Source organism: Dama dama, chromosome 3, assembly GCF_033118175.1.
Source record: "Dama dama isolate Ldn47 chromosome 3, ASM3311817v1, whole genome shotgun sequence".
In the NCBI taxonomy this organism is placed as follows: Eukaryota; Metazoa; Chordata; class Mammalia; order Artiodactyla; family Cervidae; genus Dama; species Dama dama.
This window is the reverse complement of record NC_083683.1, coordinates 63884992-63903297: the sequence shown is the minus strand read 5'-3', so window position 1 is coordinate 63903297 and position 18306 is coordinate 63884992. Positions and strand designations below refer to the sequence as shown.

Genomic DNA, 18306 nt, shown 5'->3' with positions numbered 1-18306 from the left:
CTGGGTCTAGGCAGGCTTTTTCGATCAGGCAACTTGTCTTTCAGTTCTGGAAAATTTATGTGAATTAATCCTTTGCCTTTCCTCTCTTTTTTTAAAATCAAGTTTTATTGAAGTATAGTTGCTTTATAGTGCTGTGTTGGTTGCTGCTGTACAACATCCTCTATATTTTTATTTTTCCTCCTTTTTCCTCTTTCTGGAATTCTGTTGTTTGGCTGTTAGAGCATCTGAACTAGTTCTATAATTCTTTTTTATTTTTAAATTGGCCAGATATTCTTTTAATGCGAATTATAAAAGACTAAAAACATTTTTTTTGCAAACTGCCTTTTTTTTGTAAACAAATGATTTGCTTTTAATTACAAATACTGTGTGAGACGATGCCTTCTTTTGCAAAACCAGTATATACAAGAACAAATTTTAAACATATGTAGTTTGTCCAAGATATGTGGGCTGAGGGGGAACCTGATTTTTCCCCCCCAGTATTAAAAAAAAAAATCAGTATGCTCTAGCTTGACAAAGAATAAGTTTGAAGGTATGACTCAACTGGAGAAGAGAGGGAGGCCATTTTATAGCTGCTTTAAATATCTCCTTTAAATATTTCAAAAGAACAGCATGTATACTATCTATGGTGAAACAGATCACCAGCCCAGGTGGGATGCATGAGACAAGTGCTCGGGCCTGGTGCACTGGGAAGACCCAGAGGAATCGGGTGGAGAGGGAGGTGGGAGGGGGATCGGGATGGGGAATACGTGTAAATCTATGGCTGATTCATTTCAATGTATGACAAAACCCACTGAAATGTTGTGAAGTAATTAGCCTCCAACTAATAAAAAAATAAATAAATAAAATAAAATAAAATAAAATAAAATACTTCAAAGTGAAAAAAAAAAAAAAATCTCCTGATGATTCTTCCGATGTTACCTTTCCTTTCTGAAACCCATATCTTCACAAAGTAGTTGAATTTAAAATATTTCTAATAAACTGATTAATGTGGAAAAGAAAATATGTATCAAACACATGTATAAATTTTACCATCAACAATTATGCATATAAATAAGACACTATCTTTAAAAGGTACAAAAAAAGTGAGGAAAAACCTGAATTACAGAAAAGAAAGTCAAATTTACTTAATGAAAAACTAGAATTAATAAAAATTAGCAAATACACAAACTCAAAAATATACACACAGCAGCAGCACTATGTCTTGGCTCACATAGGGGAAAAGCAGTGGTCCAAGACCACTCAACATGGCTTTTTCAGTTAAAGGGGAAAAAAAATCCAAACACACACACACACATGCACACCAAAAACAAGAACCCAGTATTTTTCAACAATATACTCAATCTACAACAAACACAAATTCAGAATTATTTTACAGTGCTTCCTTAATACAAAAGATGCCCATCTTGGGTGTGTATATATATATATATATATATATATATATATATATATATATATATATATTTAAGTGGCTTACTGTTGACTTATTTTTAAATATATTACTGTTATTACATTTATTACATTAAATATATTGCATGCTATTACATGTATTTAATGGCCTTTCCTTTTATTTAGCATGACGTGTCTAGCTTCCGCCTACCAAAAATTCTGATTGGTAGGCAGACAGGTGCCTTATTTTCTGAAATCGAATGCAGTGGTTTTAAACACTGGCCAGAAAATGTTTGACTGCCGTTTCAACACATGGAAATAGTTACATTGATGCCTAAATTGCCATTTTCTTCAAAAAGCTGTGCAACTCTGGTGTCAAAGACGAGGCAGTCTCTGTTCATGATGGCTGTTGCAACTCCCTCATGAATAGATCGAGGCGTGGCCTCCCAGGTCAGTCGCCGCCGAGGACCACTGAGCTCAAGTCGATAAACGAAGTTTTCAGCTTGCTTGCGTGTTCCTATCAGCTGTACAATGGCAAAGAACTGCTGGTGACCGACGTATTTTTCCTGTTTCTCTAAGACTAATATGAAGTGAACTCCGAAGCAGGACTGCATCATCACCCAGTCGACGGCGCCAGGAAGGTTAATGTCGGTAGCGAGGAAAACTATGTCCTCGCCCTGAAGGGTTGTGATGGACTCGTGCTGATGCATCAGATGCGGTATGACAGCATCCAGAGAGCCTTGCCATTTACAGGAGGCGCCAGGGCACGGGCAGCAGTAAGGCCGACGCTGACAGAGCTCTTCGTGGTCGGCCTTCTCCGTGTGTGGCAGAGCGGCTTCACAGCCAGAAGAGGCGTACTTACAAGGAAAGAGGACTGAATTGGCCACTTTCTCCATAGCCAAGTTGCGAATGGATCCCAACGGGTCGAGGCAAGTCGGGCAACAGGAGATCTTTGGGCGGCAGTTGCCACAGACAAGATGGCCACCCTGACACTGAAGGATGGGCGGTAACACATAGTCAGAGCAGCCCGGACACTTGAAGAGACTCGCCCAGTCACTGTCGGACGAAGTTGTGCCCGTCAGGGCGGCCACGCCCTGGGAGGTGCCGGGAGGGGTCTCTGTCTGACGGCTCATTTCTGTGGACGGAGAGTGCGCCTCGGCCCGGGCCCGGCTCACACGCTCTCGGTCGCCGCCAACCGCCTCTTCCAGGCCAACACTGACGGGACACGCTGGGTGGCCGATGCCGCCGGAGAGTGCGCCCCACAGCGGCCGCCCGGTCTCCCCCGGCCCCTGCCGCCGCTGAGCGCGCCGTTCCTGTAGCCCGCCGCCTATTCCCGCTCAACACCACACAGTGCTGCGGCCGCCATGGAGGCGCGGCCGCCATGAGGAGGCGCTCCGGCGTCCTGGAGTGGGCGCGCTGTTATTCTCGTTTTGTTTTCTGTATCTGTTACCTTGCTTTCCTTTCTTAGAGGTTATCTCAACTTTATTTCCCAATCCTGTTACGGAGACGTCTTTGGGGCATTGTTATTTGAATGCTTCATGTATATATACAGTATTCTGTTCTTATCTCATAGATGCAATATATTTTCTTATTGCTCTAGGGATATTAATGATGGAGACTAAAACAGACAGACAGAAAACAGCTATTTGGAAAAAATAGGCTGTACAAGGAGGAAAAAATGTTTTCAAAACTACTGTTGTAGTTCGAGTTCCCTGAATATTTGGTAGTCCTTGGCAGTCTGCTCCTAAATGTGAGGATCTAAAAGAATGACTTAACTCTGAGCTCACCACTAGGGCTTATGGGCTTGCAACTTTACTGAAGGGTTATGGGGATGAGACCTTTCTTATCCCCTACCTCCCCCACCCCCCCGCCCCCCAGCCCAGGTCATTGTCTTTAGGTTTTTCTTGGGGAGCTGGTGAGAGGCCTCAGGGAAGAGTCTCCTAACTTCTTGCCTGGGCGCAAGTTTTGTGGGGATAAGAGCTGGGTCTCTGCATTCAGCGCTCAGGGTGCATATGGTCTAAGAATCCCTCTGTTTTAGGTCGAGTTCTCACTCTTAGCTGGTTGTCCAGCAACTCTGTTCTAACCCCTTTTAGGAACGAAAACTTCAGTCTTTTTTGCAGGGATGGTAGAGAAGTAAGTCGGGCTTTCCAGGTGGTGCTAGTGGTAAAGAACCTGCCTGCCAGTGCAGGAGGCCTAAGAGATGTGGGTTTGATCCCTGGGTTGGGAAGTCCCCTGGAGGAGAGCATGGCGACTCACTCCAGTATTCTTGCCTGGAGAATACCATGGACAGAGGAGCCTGGCGAGCTACAGTCCATGGTGTCCACAAAGAGTTGGACATGACTGAAGTTACTTACCACACAGAGAAGTAATTGACCAGCCTCATGAAGTAGAAGAGAGAATCTAGGGATCCAAATATTTTTCAACAGCTTTCTCCCAATTCTCCTTATTAAGCCGGGCTGCCTCTTTCATGGAGTATGTGGTGTAATAGAGTTTGGATTTCAGCTTTCCCATGTCATTTTGGGATCTGGCTTTCTAGGATATGCTAAGTCAATTTCTACTTGTCTGTATGGTTTTTTTTTTTCCACTTCAAAACTCTATTGCTGTTGTCTGTGCTGCTTTTTTGTTTTGTTTTGTTTTTACTTCTTGATCCTTGTTGGTTATGTTAAACAAAGATCTCTTAACTGTAATTTTAGTGTGATTTTGATGGGGAACAAAATTAATTGGGACCAAAATTCATTGGAAGTACTGATGCTGCAACTCCAGTACTTTGGCCACCTGATGTGAAGAACTGACTCATTGGAAAAGACCTGATGCTGGGAGAGATTGAAGGCAGGAGAAGAGGATGCAATGGTTGGATGGCATCACAGACTCTATGGACATGAGTTTGAGCAAGCTCTGGGAGTTGATGATGGACAGGGAAGCCTGACGTGCTGCAATCTATGGGGCTGCCACGAGTTGGACATGATTGAGTGACTGAACTGAACTGAAAATTAATTGGAATGTTTTTTGAATCCTCCTTAATCCAGATGTGTGTGCTCCTTTTTTCATAAGCTTATTTGTTTTGCTAGGTGGAGAGAAATGAGCATTTTTTCAACTTTATTGAGATATAATTGATTTAACTTAGCATTTAGATTAAGGTAGATGTGCCTTAACTTTGGAACATGGTTGCAGAATTGTGAATTTTGGCATAAACCTGATAACAGATTTAGGTAATGTCTTGATAAATGATTAGCAGCTTGGTCTGCCCTAAAGTTACTTAGTAAGACTGTGACTAGTATAAAGAAAGTAGCTTATCATTGCTTACAATATATTTTAACAGCAGTTTCCTCTCATATTGTTTAAGCTCTTAGTGTCTTGCTGCTGAATTAGTTTTTCATTTTGTCATAATTTACTTATCCTTATTGGAAATTTGTAAAATGTTTGAAAGTACTGTGTAGCTTTGGAACCTCTCACTTCGGGGGAGATTCTTGTGGCTTTGAAAGAAAAAACAGTAGACGTTTCTTGTGACCTCATCACAAAGAGAACTGGTTTTTAGAGGAAAAAAAATCTGAGTCTCAAATTCATAATAATTTAGAGCTAGACTAGAACTTAAACGTGATTTCTGTTTACTCCTGACCTTAGGGCTGAGCAAAGCGAGGTGTGGAAGAGTTAAAAGTGTTGCTGAATATAATCTGAAAAACAAAGAACAGAACAACAGCAACACAAAAACTGAATCACTATGCTGTACACCTAAATCTAACCCAATATTGTAAATCGACTATACTTCAATTAAAAAAAAAACATTATGGAAACTGTGTTGATCGGTAACTCAATCAAGGCTCCCAGGTTGGTGGTGTCCTAGTGATCAATTATGACAAAGAAAACTGTACATACATCAGCAGAAATAGTTCTCTTTCTCTTTTTAGTTTTCCTAAGAACTGTGTTAAATTTATGTTCTCTGTATGGTCGGTCGTGGCTTGAATCCTGGTTCAGCCGCATAATTACATGAGGTGCAGTTTCATGTAAGTTGTCTGACATCCCTGTGCTTCATTTTTCTCATCAGTGGAAAAAAAAAAACATGGGGGCGGGGCATGATGATAATACCTACTTCATAGGATGGTTATGAGAATTAAGTGAGTTAAATTATGCAAAATGATTATTGAAGAGGGTCTGGACATACCATTTTCTATTAATGCCATTATTTCTGCTCGGAGGAGGTTTAGAGGCTGCCTTTTCCATCAACATTTGGGTACTTGCTTTTTGAAGGCAACTGTGAAGGTTCTTGGGATTCTTCCCATTTTAAAAATTTGATAGGATGAGATTATTTGAGGAGGAGATCCTCGGTTATCATAATTTGGGATTTTAGACTTTTCAGCTCTTTGGGAAAGGATGGCTTACTCTTGTCCAGTAGCATGGAAGGAGATTGCTCCTCTTTTATGTGTTTCAGTTGAAAAGCTGATGTTTAAACATGTTTTGGGGATACACATTATATCTGAAAGTTGGCAACTGCCTGTGTGTGCAAGGCAATAGGGTCCAAGGTGAGAATCACCTAAGTTCCCCTTAAAGCCTTGCAAAGAAGAACTAGGTTTAGAAATGATAGGAATGTGCTACGTGGCTAGGGGTAGGTGGGCTGGGGAAATATCCCAGGCAGAGATAATTGTAGAGGCTGTGAGGACATCAGGTACTTAGGATACTTCTGGTAATCCTAGTATTTCTGGGTATAAAATTGGGCTGTGTAACTAACTGCCTGTTGAACATAGAACACTAATGTCCATGAACTGCCTTCTCAGCTAGATTGAAAGCTGTTTGAGGGCATGGCTATTTGACAATAGTTATTGGATAAGTAAACATTTATTTTGTTAGTATACAGTACTGATGATGATAATGCAATCTTATCTCTATGTGAGGGTGAAGTGAATGGAGAAAATTAGATGTCATTCTAGTTAGAAAGTCTGAAAAATAGGTTGAGAATTTATACTGTTTATAAATTTATGTATTTCAAATGGTAAAAGAGTCTGCCTGCAATGCAGGAGACCCGGGTTCAATCCCTGGGTCTAGATGATCCCCTGGAGAAAGAAATAGCAACCCACCCCAGTATTCTTGCCTGGAAAATCCCATGGACAGAGGAACCTGGCGGGCTACAATTTAGTGATTAAGCAACAAAAAAGCAACAGGAGAATAGCCAAAACAGATAATTCAGCTATGTTGTCTTTATAGAGTGTCTCTTTCACAGCATTGTAAAATTTTACCTCTGTACTGTCAATTCTAAATATGGATCTGATCTAACCCCCTCCCCAAACTGCAGGACCTTTATTTTCCTACCTACTTCTTGGAATTTTCATCAGGATTTTACTTTTGATGTCATTGACCAATAGTCTAGCTTTTTTTTTTTTTTTTCCTGGGGAGGGCATGAACAAGTCGGTGTTTCCAACAGACTCTGTATAGAAACATATTTTAATATGTTGGAAGAGAATTGTTTCTAATGAATGCACATTGTTGGTTTGTGCCTAGTCTTTTAGACAGAGCTCTTTTTTGGTCTCATCCAGTATTGTCTTCTCAACACCATTTGCAGAAAGAAGTGTTCTGGGATGTGGTCACTAAAGCAACATCAAAATTTACTCTCTGGCCTGGAATCTCTTCCATAAGCTTTCTGTGCTGTATGCAAGTTGCCATAGCTGGGCGCCTTGGTTTTTTGCGTGTGTAGTTCTTCCAGCTCAAGGTGGAGATGGCCTCACACCTTACTGACACTCCCCAGGGCTGACAGCAGAGGGCAGGCCTGCTCCTTTCTCTGACCTGGGGCCTGTGCTCTTCTTCCTGACTGGGTCTGCCGCCTCTGACATTCAGCAGTTTTCTGATTTGTCAGGTCACAGTTTCTGGCATCAGTTATGTAACATAATTCAAAACCGGTGGAAAGGGGACACAGAAGTCATTTCCTTGTTTTCTCCGCACATCTTCATTCTTTTTGGGCAGATTCTTTTAGCCCATGTTGGTGGCCCTCTCTGAACTTTTTCTGCCCTATTTCTCCCAGGATGACCCTTAAGAGCTATTAGGGATTCAACTCTCGTGTAATATGAGAAGATTGTGGTCCTCAGGTGTTAGATTCAGCTGTCTACGCAACGCTCTACTCATGTAATGTGAGAAGGTGTGGTTCTCAGGTGTTAGGTGATGATTCTTAATAGGTCATCAAGGAAGCTTTTCAGGTTTGATTCCCGCATTGAGAGCCACATCCGTATTAATAGATTTGTTGTTATTCTTGGAAAGATGTGATAATATTTCTCGTTTGTAGAGGAGGTGCTAAGTCTGCAGATAGTATTGGGCTATTTCAGGAGTGAGTCCAGGAGTCCTGGATTCTGTGTCTGATGCTGTTGGTTTTTCTGCACATCATCCCGCTTGCCTTTGTTCATCTATTTAAAAAAACAGTATTCTTCTAGGGGACTTACTGGTGACTCTTCTTTGTGGTGTCTCATTGAGGGAAACAACATATTCTCTTTCAAAGTTTTAGCCTTTGTATTTGAGAGTGGAAACAGTTAACCCCACATCAGAAAATCAGCAAATTTCCCAACCTGACCATTAAAAAATTTAGTTGCAACATTTACCCTTTATTTGAGTGAAAGTTGAACAGTGAGTGGAAGGTGTCTCCATTATTGTCGTCGTCATGCTGTGCTCAGTCATGGCCCACTCTTTGTGACCTCATGGACTGTAGCCCTCCAGGCTCCTCTGTCCGTGGGATTGCCCAGGCAAGAACACTGGATCTGGTTGCCCATTTCCTACACCAGGGGGTCTTCTTGACCCAGGGATCGAACCCATGACTCTTCTGTCTCCTGCATTGGCAAGTGGGTTCTTTACCCCTAGTGCTACCTGGCAAGCCCTGGTGTGCTATATAGTCCTGCTGCTGCTAAGTCATGTCAGTCGTGTCAGACTGTGCGACCCCATAGATGGCAGCCCATCAGGCTTCCGTCCCTGGGATTCTCCAGGCAAGAACACTGGAGTGGGCTGCCATTTCCTTCTCCAGCGCATGAAAGTGAAAAGTGAAAGTGCAGTCGCTCAGTTGTGTCCAACTCTTCATGACCCCGTGGACTGTAGCCTACCAGGCTCCTCCGTCCATGGGATTTCCCAGGCAAGAGTATTGGAGTGGGGTGCCATTGCCTTTCTCCGGCTATATAGTCTGCAGGGTTGCAAAGAGTCAGATATGACAACAACGAGTCAGAAGCAATAGCACTCACACATGGACCTGGGAAGGCCAGTGGTATGTGAGAGTCACTCCACCTGTGTGGACCAGTCACCTTCAGCATCCAGTGGTATTCATGTCCTCTCCGTGGATGGCTGAGATCATACTTTCTTAAACTTTCCCATGAAGTTAATACTCCTTGCACTTGAATTTCAGTCTGTGTTTTACTTGAAACTATATCCAGAATTGCTATCAGTGCTATAACTATAGTTAGGGAATGGGAGTCTCAGAATGAGTAAATGACCTGACTGAGATTTCCCTGTTAATCAACCCAATGCTCCTCTCAATTTATAGAATAATGAAATTTGAGATCCTTGGGGACCAGCTAATCCGGCACGCTTATTTTACAGGTGAGGAAATTGGAGGCTAAAAAGGGCTAATAAGATGGTTGCAACTACTTCACATCTTTTAGGAAGGCTGCTATTAAAAAAAGAAAACAAAACGAGTGTTGGTGAGAATATGTGTAAAAAGGAAACCCTTGTGCATTTTCGGTGGGAAAATAAAATGGTGCTGCTGCTATGAAAAATGGTATGACAGTTCCCCCCAAAATTAAAAATAGAATTACCACGAAGAAGTGAAGTGAAGTCGCTCAGACGTGTCTGACTCTTTGCGACCCCATGGACTGTAGCCTATCAGGCTCCTCTGTCCATGGGATTTTCCAGGCAAGAATACCGGAGTGGGTTGCCATTTCCTTCTCCAGGAGATCTTCCCGATCCAGGGATTGAACCTGGGTCTCCTGCATTATAGGTAGACGCTTTACCGTCTGAGCCCCATATGATTCCACGATTCTGGGTATACAGTTGTCCCTCGGTGTTCACAGGGTCAATTCCAGGACCATCTGTGGATTCCAAAAGCCTTGGATGCTTGAGTCTCTCTGTATCTACACTCTGTATCTGTGGAGTCAACCAGCTGCAGATGGTATAAAAAATCTGCATATAAATAGACAAGCACAGTTCAAACCCATGTTGTTCAAGAGTCATCTGTATACCCCAAAGAATTGAAAGGGGGGTCTAGAAAAGATATCTGTACACCCATGTTTATAGCAACATTATTCATAGTAGCCAAGGTGTGGAAGCGACCCAAGTGTCCATCGATGGATGAATGGATAAATGAAATGTGATGTATACATATGTGTGCTCAGTCGCTCAGTCATGTCCGACTCTGCAACCCCATGGACTGTAGCCCACCAGGTTCCTCTGCCCATGGGGATTCTCCAGGCAAAGTTACTGGAGTGGGTTGCCATGCCTTCCTCTGATATATACACATGGTGGAATCTTATTTATCATTTAAAGGGAAGACAAGTCTCACATATGCTAAAACATGGCTGAACCTTGAGGACATTATGCTAAGTGAAATAATAGTCACAAAAAGACAAATAGGTACCACTTATATGAGGCACCTAGAATCATGAAATTCACAGAGACAGAAAGTAGAATGGTCGTCACTAGGGGCTGGGAGTACTATTTAATAAGTACAGAGTTTCAGTTTGGAAAGATGAAGAATTCTGGAGATGGGTTGCACAACAGTGTGAATGTACTTAACACTATTGAACTGTACATGGAAAATGGTTAAAAGGGTAAATTTAATGTTATGCATGTTTTATCACTCCTCTTCAAAGATTTTATGGTCACATGGATAGTTGGTGCTTCCTTGCCTCTCAACTATTCTGTGCTTGTCCTCAAGTGCCATTAATGGCATTCTTCCCACAAAATCAATCATGCGTCAAGCTAACACATCCTTTCCTAACTGGCTTGTCACCACCCAGAAAGATCAGTTTCGTTGTTGAAGTGTGGCTGCTGTTTGATGCTCCATCCTCCTCTCTTCAAATTGTTCTTCCCCCCTCTGCGCTCCAGGCGGGATGAATTACAGCTGGTTGTAAAAATTCACCACATGCCCTTGCCACGAGCTATTCGCTTTGGTACTCTCCTCTCCATTACCTCTCTATGGTAACTTCTACTTTTAGGATCCAGCTGAGGCATCATGCCTTCTGGAAAGGACCTTTGACCACAGAGTCTGAATTCGGTGCTTCTCTGTTCAGGCTCGTCCTGGCCACACGGGGTTGTCATGCTCTGTTCCCTGGTCTGTATCTCCTGCTGAATTGTGCCTTACTTATATGATGTTCCCAGTGTCTGGTGCTCTGCTTGCATGGGGTAGTGGCTCAGAAACCTTTGCTGAAAAAATAACAGTGTCTTAGAAGATGCTGTTGTAAGAGAGGCATATTCAGAAATGTCCATCATCAATCACTGATCTGCAACTCTCTGGCTTTTTTTTTTTAAAAGGGTATCTCTCATTTTTTTAAACTGTGATAAAATGTATATGACCAAAACTGTGCCATCTTTTTAAAAACAATTTTATTTTGCACGGCGCTGGGTCTCTGTTGCTGTGCATTCTTTTCTCTAGTTGTGGCGAGCAGGGGCTACTCTAGTTGCGGTGCACGGGCTTCTCATCGCGGTGGCTTCTGTGGCGGAGCATGTGCTCCAGGGCTTCAGCAGTTGTGGCTCCCAGCCTCTAGAACTCAGGCTCAAAAGTTGTGGCCCACTGGCTTAGTTGCACTGTGGCATATGGGATCTTCCCAGACCAGGGATTGAATCCATGTTTCCTGCATTGGCAGCTGGATTCTTTACCACTGAGCCACCAGGGAAGACCCTAAACGTTGCCATTTTAAGTACATAGTTCGTTAGTGTTCCGTAGAGCCGTTGTTGTGCGGCCATCACCACCATCTGTCTCCAGAACTCTTCATCTTGCAGAACTGAAGCTCTGCACCCATTTAGCAAAACTCCCCAGTCCTCTCCTCAGTCCCCGGCAACCTCCACCGAGTATGGGTCCTTGATGGGCTTATTTCGTTTAGCGGAGTGTCCTCAAGATTCATCCATGTGTCAGAATTGCCCTCATTGTTAAGGCTGAATAATATTCCACTGTGTGTAGGTACCACATTTTGTTTATTCATTCATCAATTGACACTTGTATTGCTTCCACCCCTTGGCTATTGTGAAAAATGCTAGCATGTACATGGGGCAGCTCTGACTTTTTAAGCATGACAAGCCTGTCCTTGTGTTGTTCACACAGCACCACATAAACACAGCTTTCATATCCTGAATATCCTTCCTACCTCCATCCTGAATCATTTTTCTCCATCCATCTGCTTTCTGTCCTGTTTCAGTCTCCCCAGTTTAGATCTTGTAACTTGTTTTCCTCACTTAGAACTGCTTCTGTTATGACAAACCCACAGCCAGTGCAATACTCAAGGGTAAAAAGCTGAAAGCCTTTCCACTAAAATCTGGTACAAGACAAGAATGTTCACTCTTACCACTTCTCTTCACCATAGTATTGGGAGTCCTAGGCACAGCAGTCAGACACGTAGAAGAAATAAAAGGTATCCAAATTGGAAGGGAGGAGGTAAAATTGGCACTCTATGCAAATGAAACCATAGAGTTGCTTCTGTGGTTTCCCTCTGCATCTGTGATTCACACTCACCCTCTTGTCTATTTTTTCAGATCAGTCATGCTACAGGCCCAGTTGTGGAAGACCTGTTTCTCTACCTCGTGGAGTTTGGGATCTTTTGACAGAATGTTTTCCCTTCCCTCGTCTATTCTCTCCTCCATGCCAGCATTTTCTCTTCTGCTCTGCCAGATATTCCCAACTGGAGAAAGGAGGCTTCACTGGCAGCAGTCTTCCCATGCCCTGTTCAGCGTGAAGCACCCCCTCCCTTCCCCTTGACACCTACTGCTTCCTCTCCGCCATCTCCCACGATTGCAAGGCCTTGGAGAAATGGAAAGTGATCTCCTGAGCTAGAGATGACCTATTGCACAATACAGCCCCCACTCCCAGCAGCCCTTGTTAGGGAATCTGGTGGGGGAGGGGTTTGTTTCACATCTTTTCTGCCTGGTTCATCCTGCTTCTCCAAGGTCACGTGCTGTCTGTCCCCGTAGCACCGTCTTTTCTCTTCACTCTAAGCCTGTTCCTTCTGTCTCAGTCCCTGAAGTACCGCTGGCAGGAGGCTGGCTGTGAGTAATGTCCTTGACTGAAGGTTTTCAGATGATGTGGAGGAAAGCTGCAGTGTGGAAGGATACAAGAGGTGGTTGATTGGTGAACTGAATCTTGGACATCCTTGCTCTTAAATGCTCTTGGGCCATTTTCCTCTGGGAATTTCTCCCTGACAGTCTTTTCCTTTAGGCTGTAGTAATCTGGTGGTTCAGATGGTAAAAAATGTGTCTGCAATGCAGGAGACTCAGGTTCGATCCCAGGGTCAGGAAGATCCTCTGGAGAAGGGAATGGCAATCCCCTCCCGTATTCTTGCCTGGAGAATCCCATGGGCAGAGGAACCTGACGGGCTATAGTCCATGGGGTTGAACAGAGTCTGGACACAACTGAGCGACTAACACTTTCACAATAATCTATTTTAGGCTTCCCAGGTGGTGCTAGTGGTAAATAACCAGCCTGCCAATGCAGGAGATGTAAGAGATTCAGGTTTGATCCCTGGGTTGGGAAGATTCCCCTGGAGAAGCGAATGATGACCCACTCCAGTATTCTGGTTTGGATAATCCCATGGACAGAGGGGCCTGGTGGGCTATAGTCCACCTGGGTTGCAAAGAGTCCAACAGGACTAAAGTGATTTAGCACAAGCACAAGCTATTTTAGGGCTCAACTGCCCTTGCTGCTAGAAAGCCAGAGGATCAGGGTTAGACGGTAAACCCACACATCACTGGGCTTGGCTAGCTTTTCCCTCATAGGAGAGTCAGCTGTAGTTAACTTTGCTGCCTGTGTACCCTTCCCAGCTCATCTAGAATGATGTCAGGTGGGATGGTGGAGGCATTCTAAACACTTCTGTTTGGCTCAAGTTCATTTTGAATAAAGTCATACAGTAAATTTTGTTTTTATTTGTAAACCTTTTTTTATTGAATGAAAGATTCTTTAAATTCTATGGTGCTTTACAGTTTTTGAAATGTTCACACACGTGATTTTGTAAAATCTCATAATAACCCTTTTTTCTCTTTTCCTCTCCCCTTTTACATTGCCCCTCCCCCTTCCCAGTGGTCACCACTGGTTTGTTCTCTGTATTTGTGGGTCTGCTTCTTTTTTATTTTATTCACTAGTTCATTGTGTTTTTTAAGTTCCACATGTAAGTGATGGGTTTCCCTGGTGGCTCAGATGGTAAAAAATCTGTCTGCAATGCTGGAGACCAAGCTTTGATCCCTGGGCTGGGGAGATCCTTGGGAGAAGGGAATGACAACCCACTCCAGTGTTCTTGCCTGGAGAATTCCATGAACAGAGGAGCCTGGTGGGCCGTATAGTCCATGGGGTTGCAAAGAGTCTGACATGACTGAGTGACTAACACTAACTAACTATAAGTGATATCATACAGTATTTCACAGAGCATAGTGCCCTCTAGGTTCATGCATGTTGCTCCAAATGACATTATTACATTCTTTCTTAATGGCCATGTATCATTCCATTGTGTGTGTGTGTGTGTGTGTCTGTACACATGCACACATCCTTTTTACCCATTCATCTGTTGATGTACACTTAGGTTGCTTCCATTAGGGTGCATGTATCTTTTTGAATTAGTGTTTTTTGTTTTTCTTCAGATATATACCCAGAAGTTGCTGGGTCATACGAATCCTCCATAGTGGTTGCACCAATTTACATTTCCACCAACAGTGTACGAGGGTTCCCTTTTCTCCACGTCTCTGCCAGCATTTGTTCTTTGTGTTCTTTTTGATGACAGCCGTTCTGACCGGTTGTACACCAAATTTTGTAATGCAAGTGTTGGACATACAGCAAGGAGGCATCTGAAGCGTTGAGTCACTACATCAAAGCCTCAACATCAGCAAGTGGTTAATGAGCTTTTTCTGCTGTCTGTGATATTGTGCAAGAGTTTTCAAACACAGTTTTTAAAGTCTGGGCAATTTAGTTTGAATCATCTCAGATGTTACCCTAACTTTGGGACACAGTGATTGTGACAGCTGGTCCCTGCACAAGAGGGAACACAACAATGGCACAGAAATTATTCAAGAACAATTATACCCAAAGTCCTCATCATCTAATGTTTTCTCTCTGTGGAGAGGATCTTTGGTTTGTTGCTTTCTCAGCTCTTGAGGCTGTTTCCTGTTTCACATTTGACAAATTATTTTCAGAGACAAATCGTATCTGCAGTTTCTTGGGGGAACTTCAAGGGGGCCCAGATTTTTCCTGGATGAGTTATAGGGTGGTTGATGCAGAAATGATTGTCTTGTGAGGTTTCCACCAAGCCCCATCTCGCCATGGGCTCTTAGAAACAGCTGGTCTTCAGTAATCCTTATGAAAGAGCTTCACCCATTTTCTCTGGCATCATGGAATGTTTTTATTTAATTGGCAGTGCTAGGTGGACCTTGTTGATGCTGCTTCTCTATTATCTCTCCAGTGCCTTGTTTGTTTTAGTAGGTAAATAATATATGGGGAGTTTAAGGAAATGGTGGATGTTTCATTCACTTGGTAACGTAAATGAGGCTGTGAACAAGTCTCCTTTCAAAACTTCCAGAGTGTTTTTGGTCCTGCTTAGATCAGAACTATCTGGTTATATTTTATTGGCTTGGTATAGCTTTTCAGGGAGGTAGACCTGGGTTCAAACCCCAGCTCCACCACTTTTTAGTCATATGACCTTGGGAAACTTATTTAACCTCTTAATTTGTTCCTTTCTTCATTCAGGAATAAAAAAATTTTTAAAGTATAAGGAAAAATACAATAAATTCCTATATTCCTACCACTCAGAATTAACTGTTTATAGTTGAATCTATTTTCTTTTAGTCATTTCCCCCTCATGCTTAGTAAAAAAAATATTACCCTGATAATATATGGGTACACTCTCCCTTTACTCCCCACTTCTTGGGGAATAATGCTTACCTTGTTGGGTTAAAATGAGATAAGAGAACTAAAGCACCTAGCCCAGTGCCTGAGCCATAGCAGACAGCTGGTACATGGTAGTTGTTATTTATTTTTCTCCTCCCATCCTTACTTCTCTCTTTGTGCATCTTCATTAGAAACTTTAGTCCTCGAAAACTGACAAGCCTCCAAAAATGATTTTTTTCACAAACTCTTCTCCCTTCTAGGGTGTATTTGCAGCCCCAAACTCGAGGAATTGATATCAATACATGTGGGAATGGATAGAATGCACCAAACAACTTATTTATATTGCAAATAATTAAAATACATTGAAAGGCCAGGACTTGCTGGTGAATGATGGATTACATTTGGGAAACCCTTTAAAACAAAATGATTGAACCAAATTTTAGATAACTGCATGCATTATTTTAAAAGCTGTGATATTGCAGGAATAGAAAGATTGAGATGAAAATTGCTTATTTAAACTCTGTTGAGGAAGATTGGTTTCTTCCTCTCAAGGCAAGAGGCTTTGGGGTAATTAATACTAGGGCTTTATTAATTTATGAAGAGCAGAGAAGGATTAGCTTGTTTGCACTGAAGTGAATTCTCTCCAAGTAACGTGTTGAAAAAATTAAAATGAGAAATGCAAACAGTTTGTCGATTTAAGTGAATGTTCCTTTTAATGGGCTTCCTAGACTGGTTTGGGGGCTTCCCTTGTGGCTCAACTGGTCAAGAATCTGCCTGCAATGCAGGAGACTTGGGATCGATCCCTGGGTTGGGAAGATCCCCTGGAGAAGGGAAAGGCTACCCATTCCAGTATTCTGGCCTGGAGAATTCCATGGACTGTATAGGCCATGGGGTTGCAAAGAGTCGGACACAACTGAGCGACTTTCACTTTCACTTAGACTGGTTTTGCGCTAAAATCTCTAGGCCCAAATGCAAGGTAATGTAATTAAAGAGCAAAGACACTCAAGTGACCAGGTGGCATCATTTGTTCTCTACAACAATGTTGATGTAAAAACTTCCAAGATGTCTTTCCTTAAAAAAAATTCTAAGTGCCTTTAATATTGTGTGCTAATGATACAATAAGTCATTTATAAAGACCTTACTCTGAGTCAGACTGTACCATAAGTGCTTTCCTTGTATTATTTGATCCTTAAAATAACTGTTTTGAAATACATTGTTTCCCATTTTATGGGTGAGGAGATTGAGATAATTAACCCACCCAAGTTTATGTAGTTACTGAATGTTGGAGCCAGGTTTCGATCCAGGTAGCTGGTTCCAGAGTCTGATTTTAGCTACTATACTATCCTGGAGGTTCCCCGGTAGCTCAGGTGGTGAAGTATCCACCTGCACTGCGGGAGATCTTGGTTTGATCCCTGGGTTGGGAAGATCCCCTGGAAGAGGGCATGGCAACCCACGCTAGTATTCTTGCCTGGAGAATCCCATGGACAGAGGACTGCCATTGTAGCTAGAATTTAGGAGTGTGTTGCCTGATGAAAGTGAAAGTCACTCAGTTGTGTCCGACTCTTTGAGACCCCATGGACTGTGGCCCACCAGGCTCCTCTGTCCATGGAATTCTCCAGGCAGGAATACTGGAGTGGGTAGCTATTTAGCAGCAGCAGCAGCAGCTGTTCCCTTCTCCAGGGGATCTTCCTGACCCAGGGATCAAACCCAGGTCTTCTGCATTACAGGAGAATTTTTTACTGTCTGAGCCACTGGGGATGAGTAGAGCACATATGTGATATTTGAGCATCACATATATTTTGGAAACTTGTCAGGGAGACTAAGAATAGTGATTATGGATTTTTTTGGATACATGGCATAAATGTCAGTCAAAATAACTGTTCGTAAACACATCTGCTTATTTCTCTTGTAGTTGAATAAAAAGTCCTCCACCCCTGCTTTTTTTGTTTTTTATTTTTTAAGGAGTGAGAATGTCTGGCTGTCTTTTTGACGTGAGTTTATGATATTATTTATTGTTCGTGGTCTTGTACTGAGTGTCAGATGTGTATAAGCCACATGCTGCCTGCAGGCAGGGGAGGGGAGAGATCCAACAATGAAGAAGTCTTAGTCCCTGTGCTCAATGTAATTTATGATCTACTGAGAAGCCTGTAAGTAATTCAAGGGCCTGGATGAATCAGGTGTGGGGGTGGGAGAAGTGTGGCGTCTGAAATATAGGCAGTTACCATTTAAAAATGTTCAGTCAGCAGGATCCCAACCTGATATTCTTTGTGTCATAGATGCAATTAAAAAAATTTACTGAGTTCTTAACTGTATTTTAGGCCTCGTGTTAGAAAATTATTTTGAACTTTCCTAAAAGAGACTGTGGTACTTATTTTCAAGCATTAGGAAGGTTTAAAGTTTAGAGAAGCCAGAGGTAACTTTATTTAGACATAATCTATTCCCTCCTTTGGATCTGGTGTATCTGATTGATGCTGGCATTAGGCCAGAGTGACGTACCGTGATGTGACACTCTGCGGCAAGCTGGGACTAAAGGCAGTGGTAATTAAAGGTACCAGTGCTGCTATATTAAGTACATGAGTATACTAGGCCACACCTGTATTGCTTCTAGAAGAGAAGAGCACTTGGGAAGTATATTTAGTAAGAGTGTCTGCTTCCTTAAGAGTTTTTCTCTGTTACCAAAACTTTACATTGACTTGTAAAAGTAGAACACACAGATGACTATTTTAAGACTACACGGGTGAATTCCTGTGTCTGTGGAGGTAAAGATAAACGTGAGTATCAGTCACCAGACTTGCTACCCTTTAAAATGCTGAGTCCTGTATTGACTGACATACAATAAACTCCTCTTACCCCCAAGTCTCTGTCACCTGTATAATTCAGGAGACATG

General features: G+C 42.6%; 2 protein-coding genes across 3 annotated transcripts in view; one reads left to right on the top strand and one right to left on the bottom strand.

Moving 5' to 3' along the window:
- TBC1D30 (TBC1 domain family member 30) overlaps positions 1-18306 on the top strand; it is a 104375-nt gene that overhangs the window by 25256 nt on the left and 60813 nt on the right. The window lies entirely within an intron of this gene.
- On the bottom strand, positions 1692-3655 carry LOC133047524 (E3 ubiquitin-protein ligase SIAH1-like). The gene has a single exon (XM_061130788.1). The coding sequence runs from the start codon at positions 2517-2519 to the stop codon at positions 1692-1694; it is 828 nt and encodes a 275-aa protein (XP_060986771.1). The 5' UTR covers positions 2520-3655.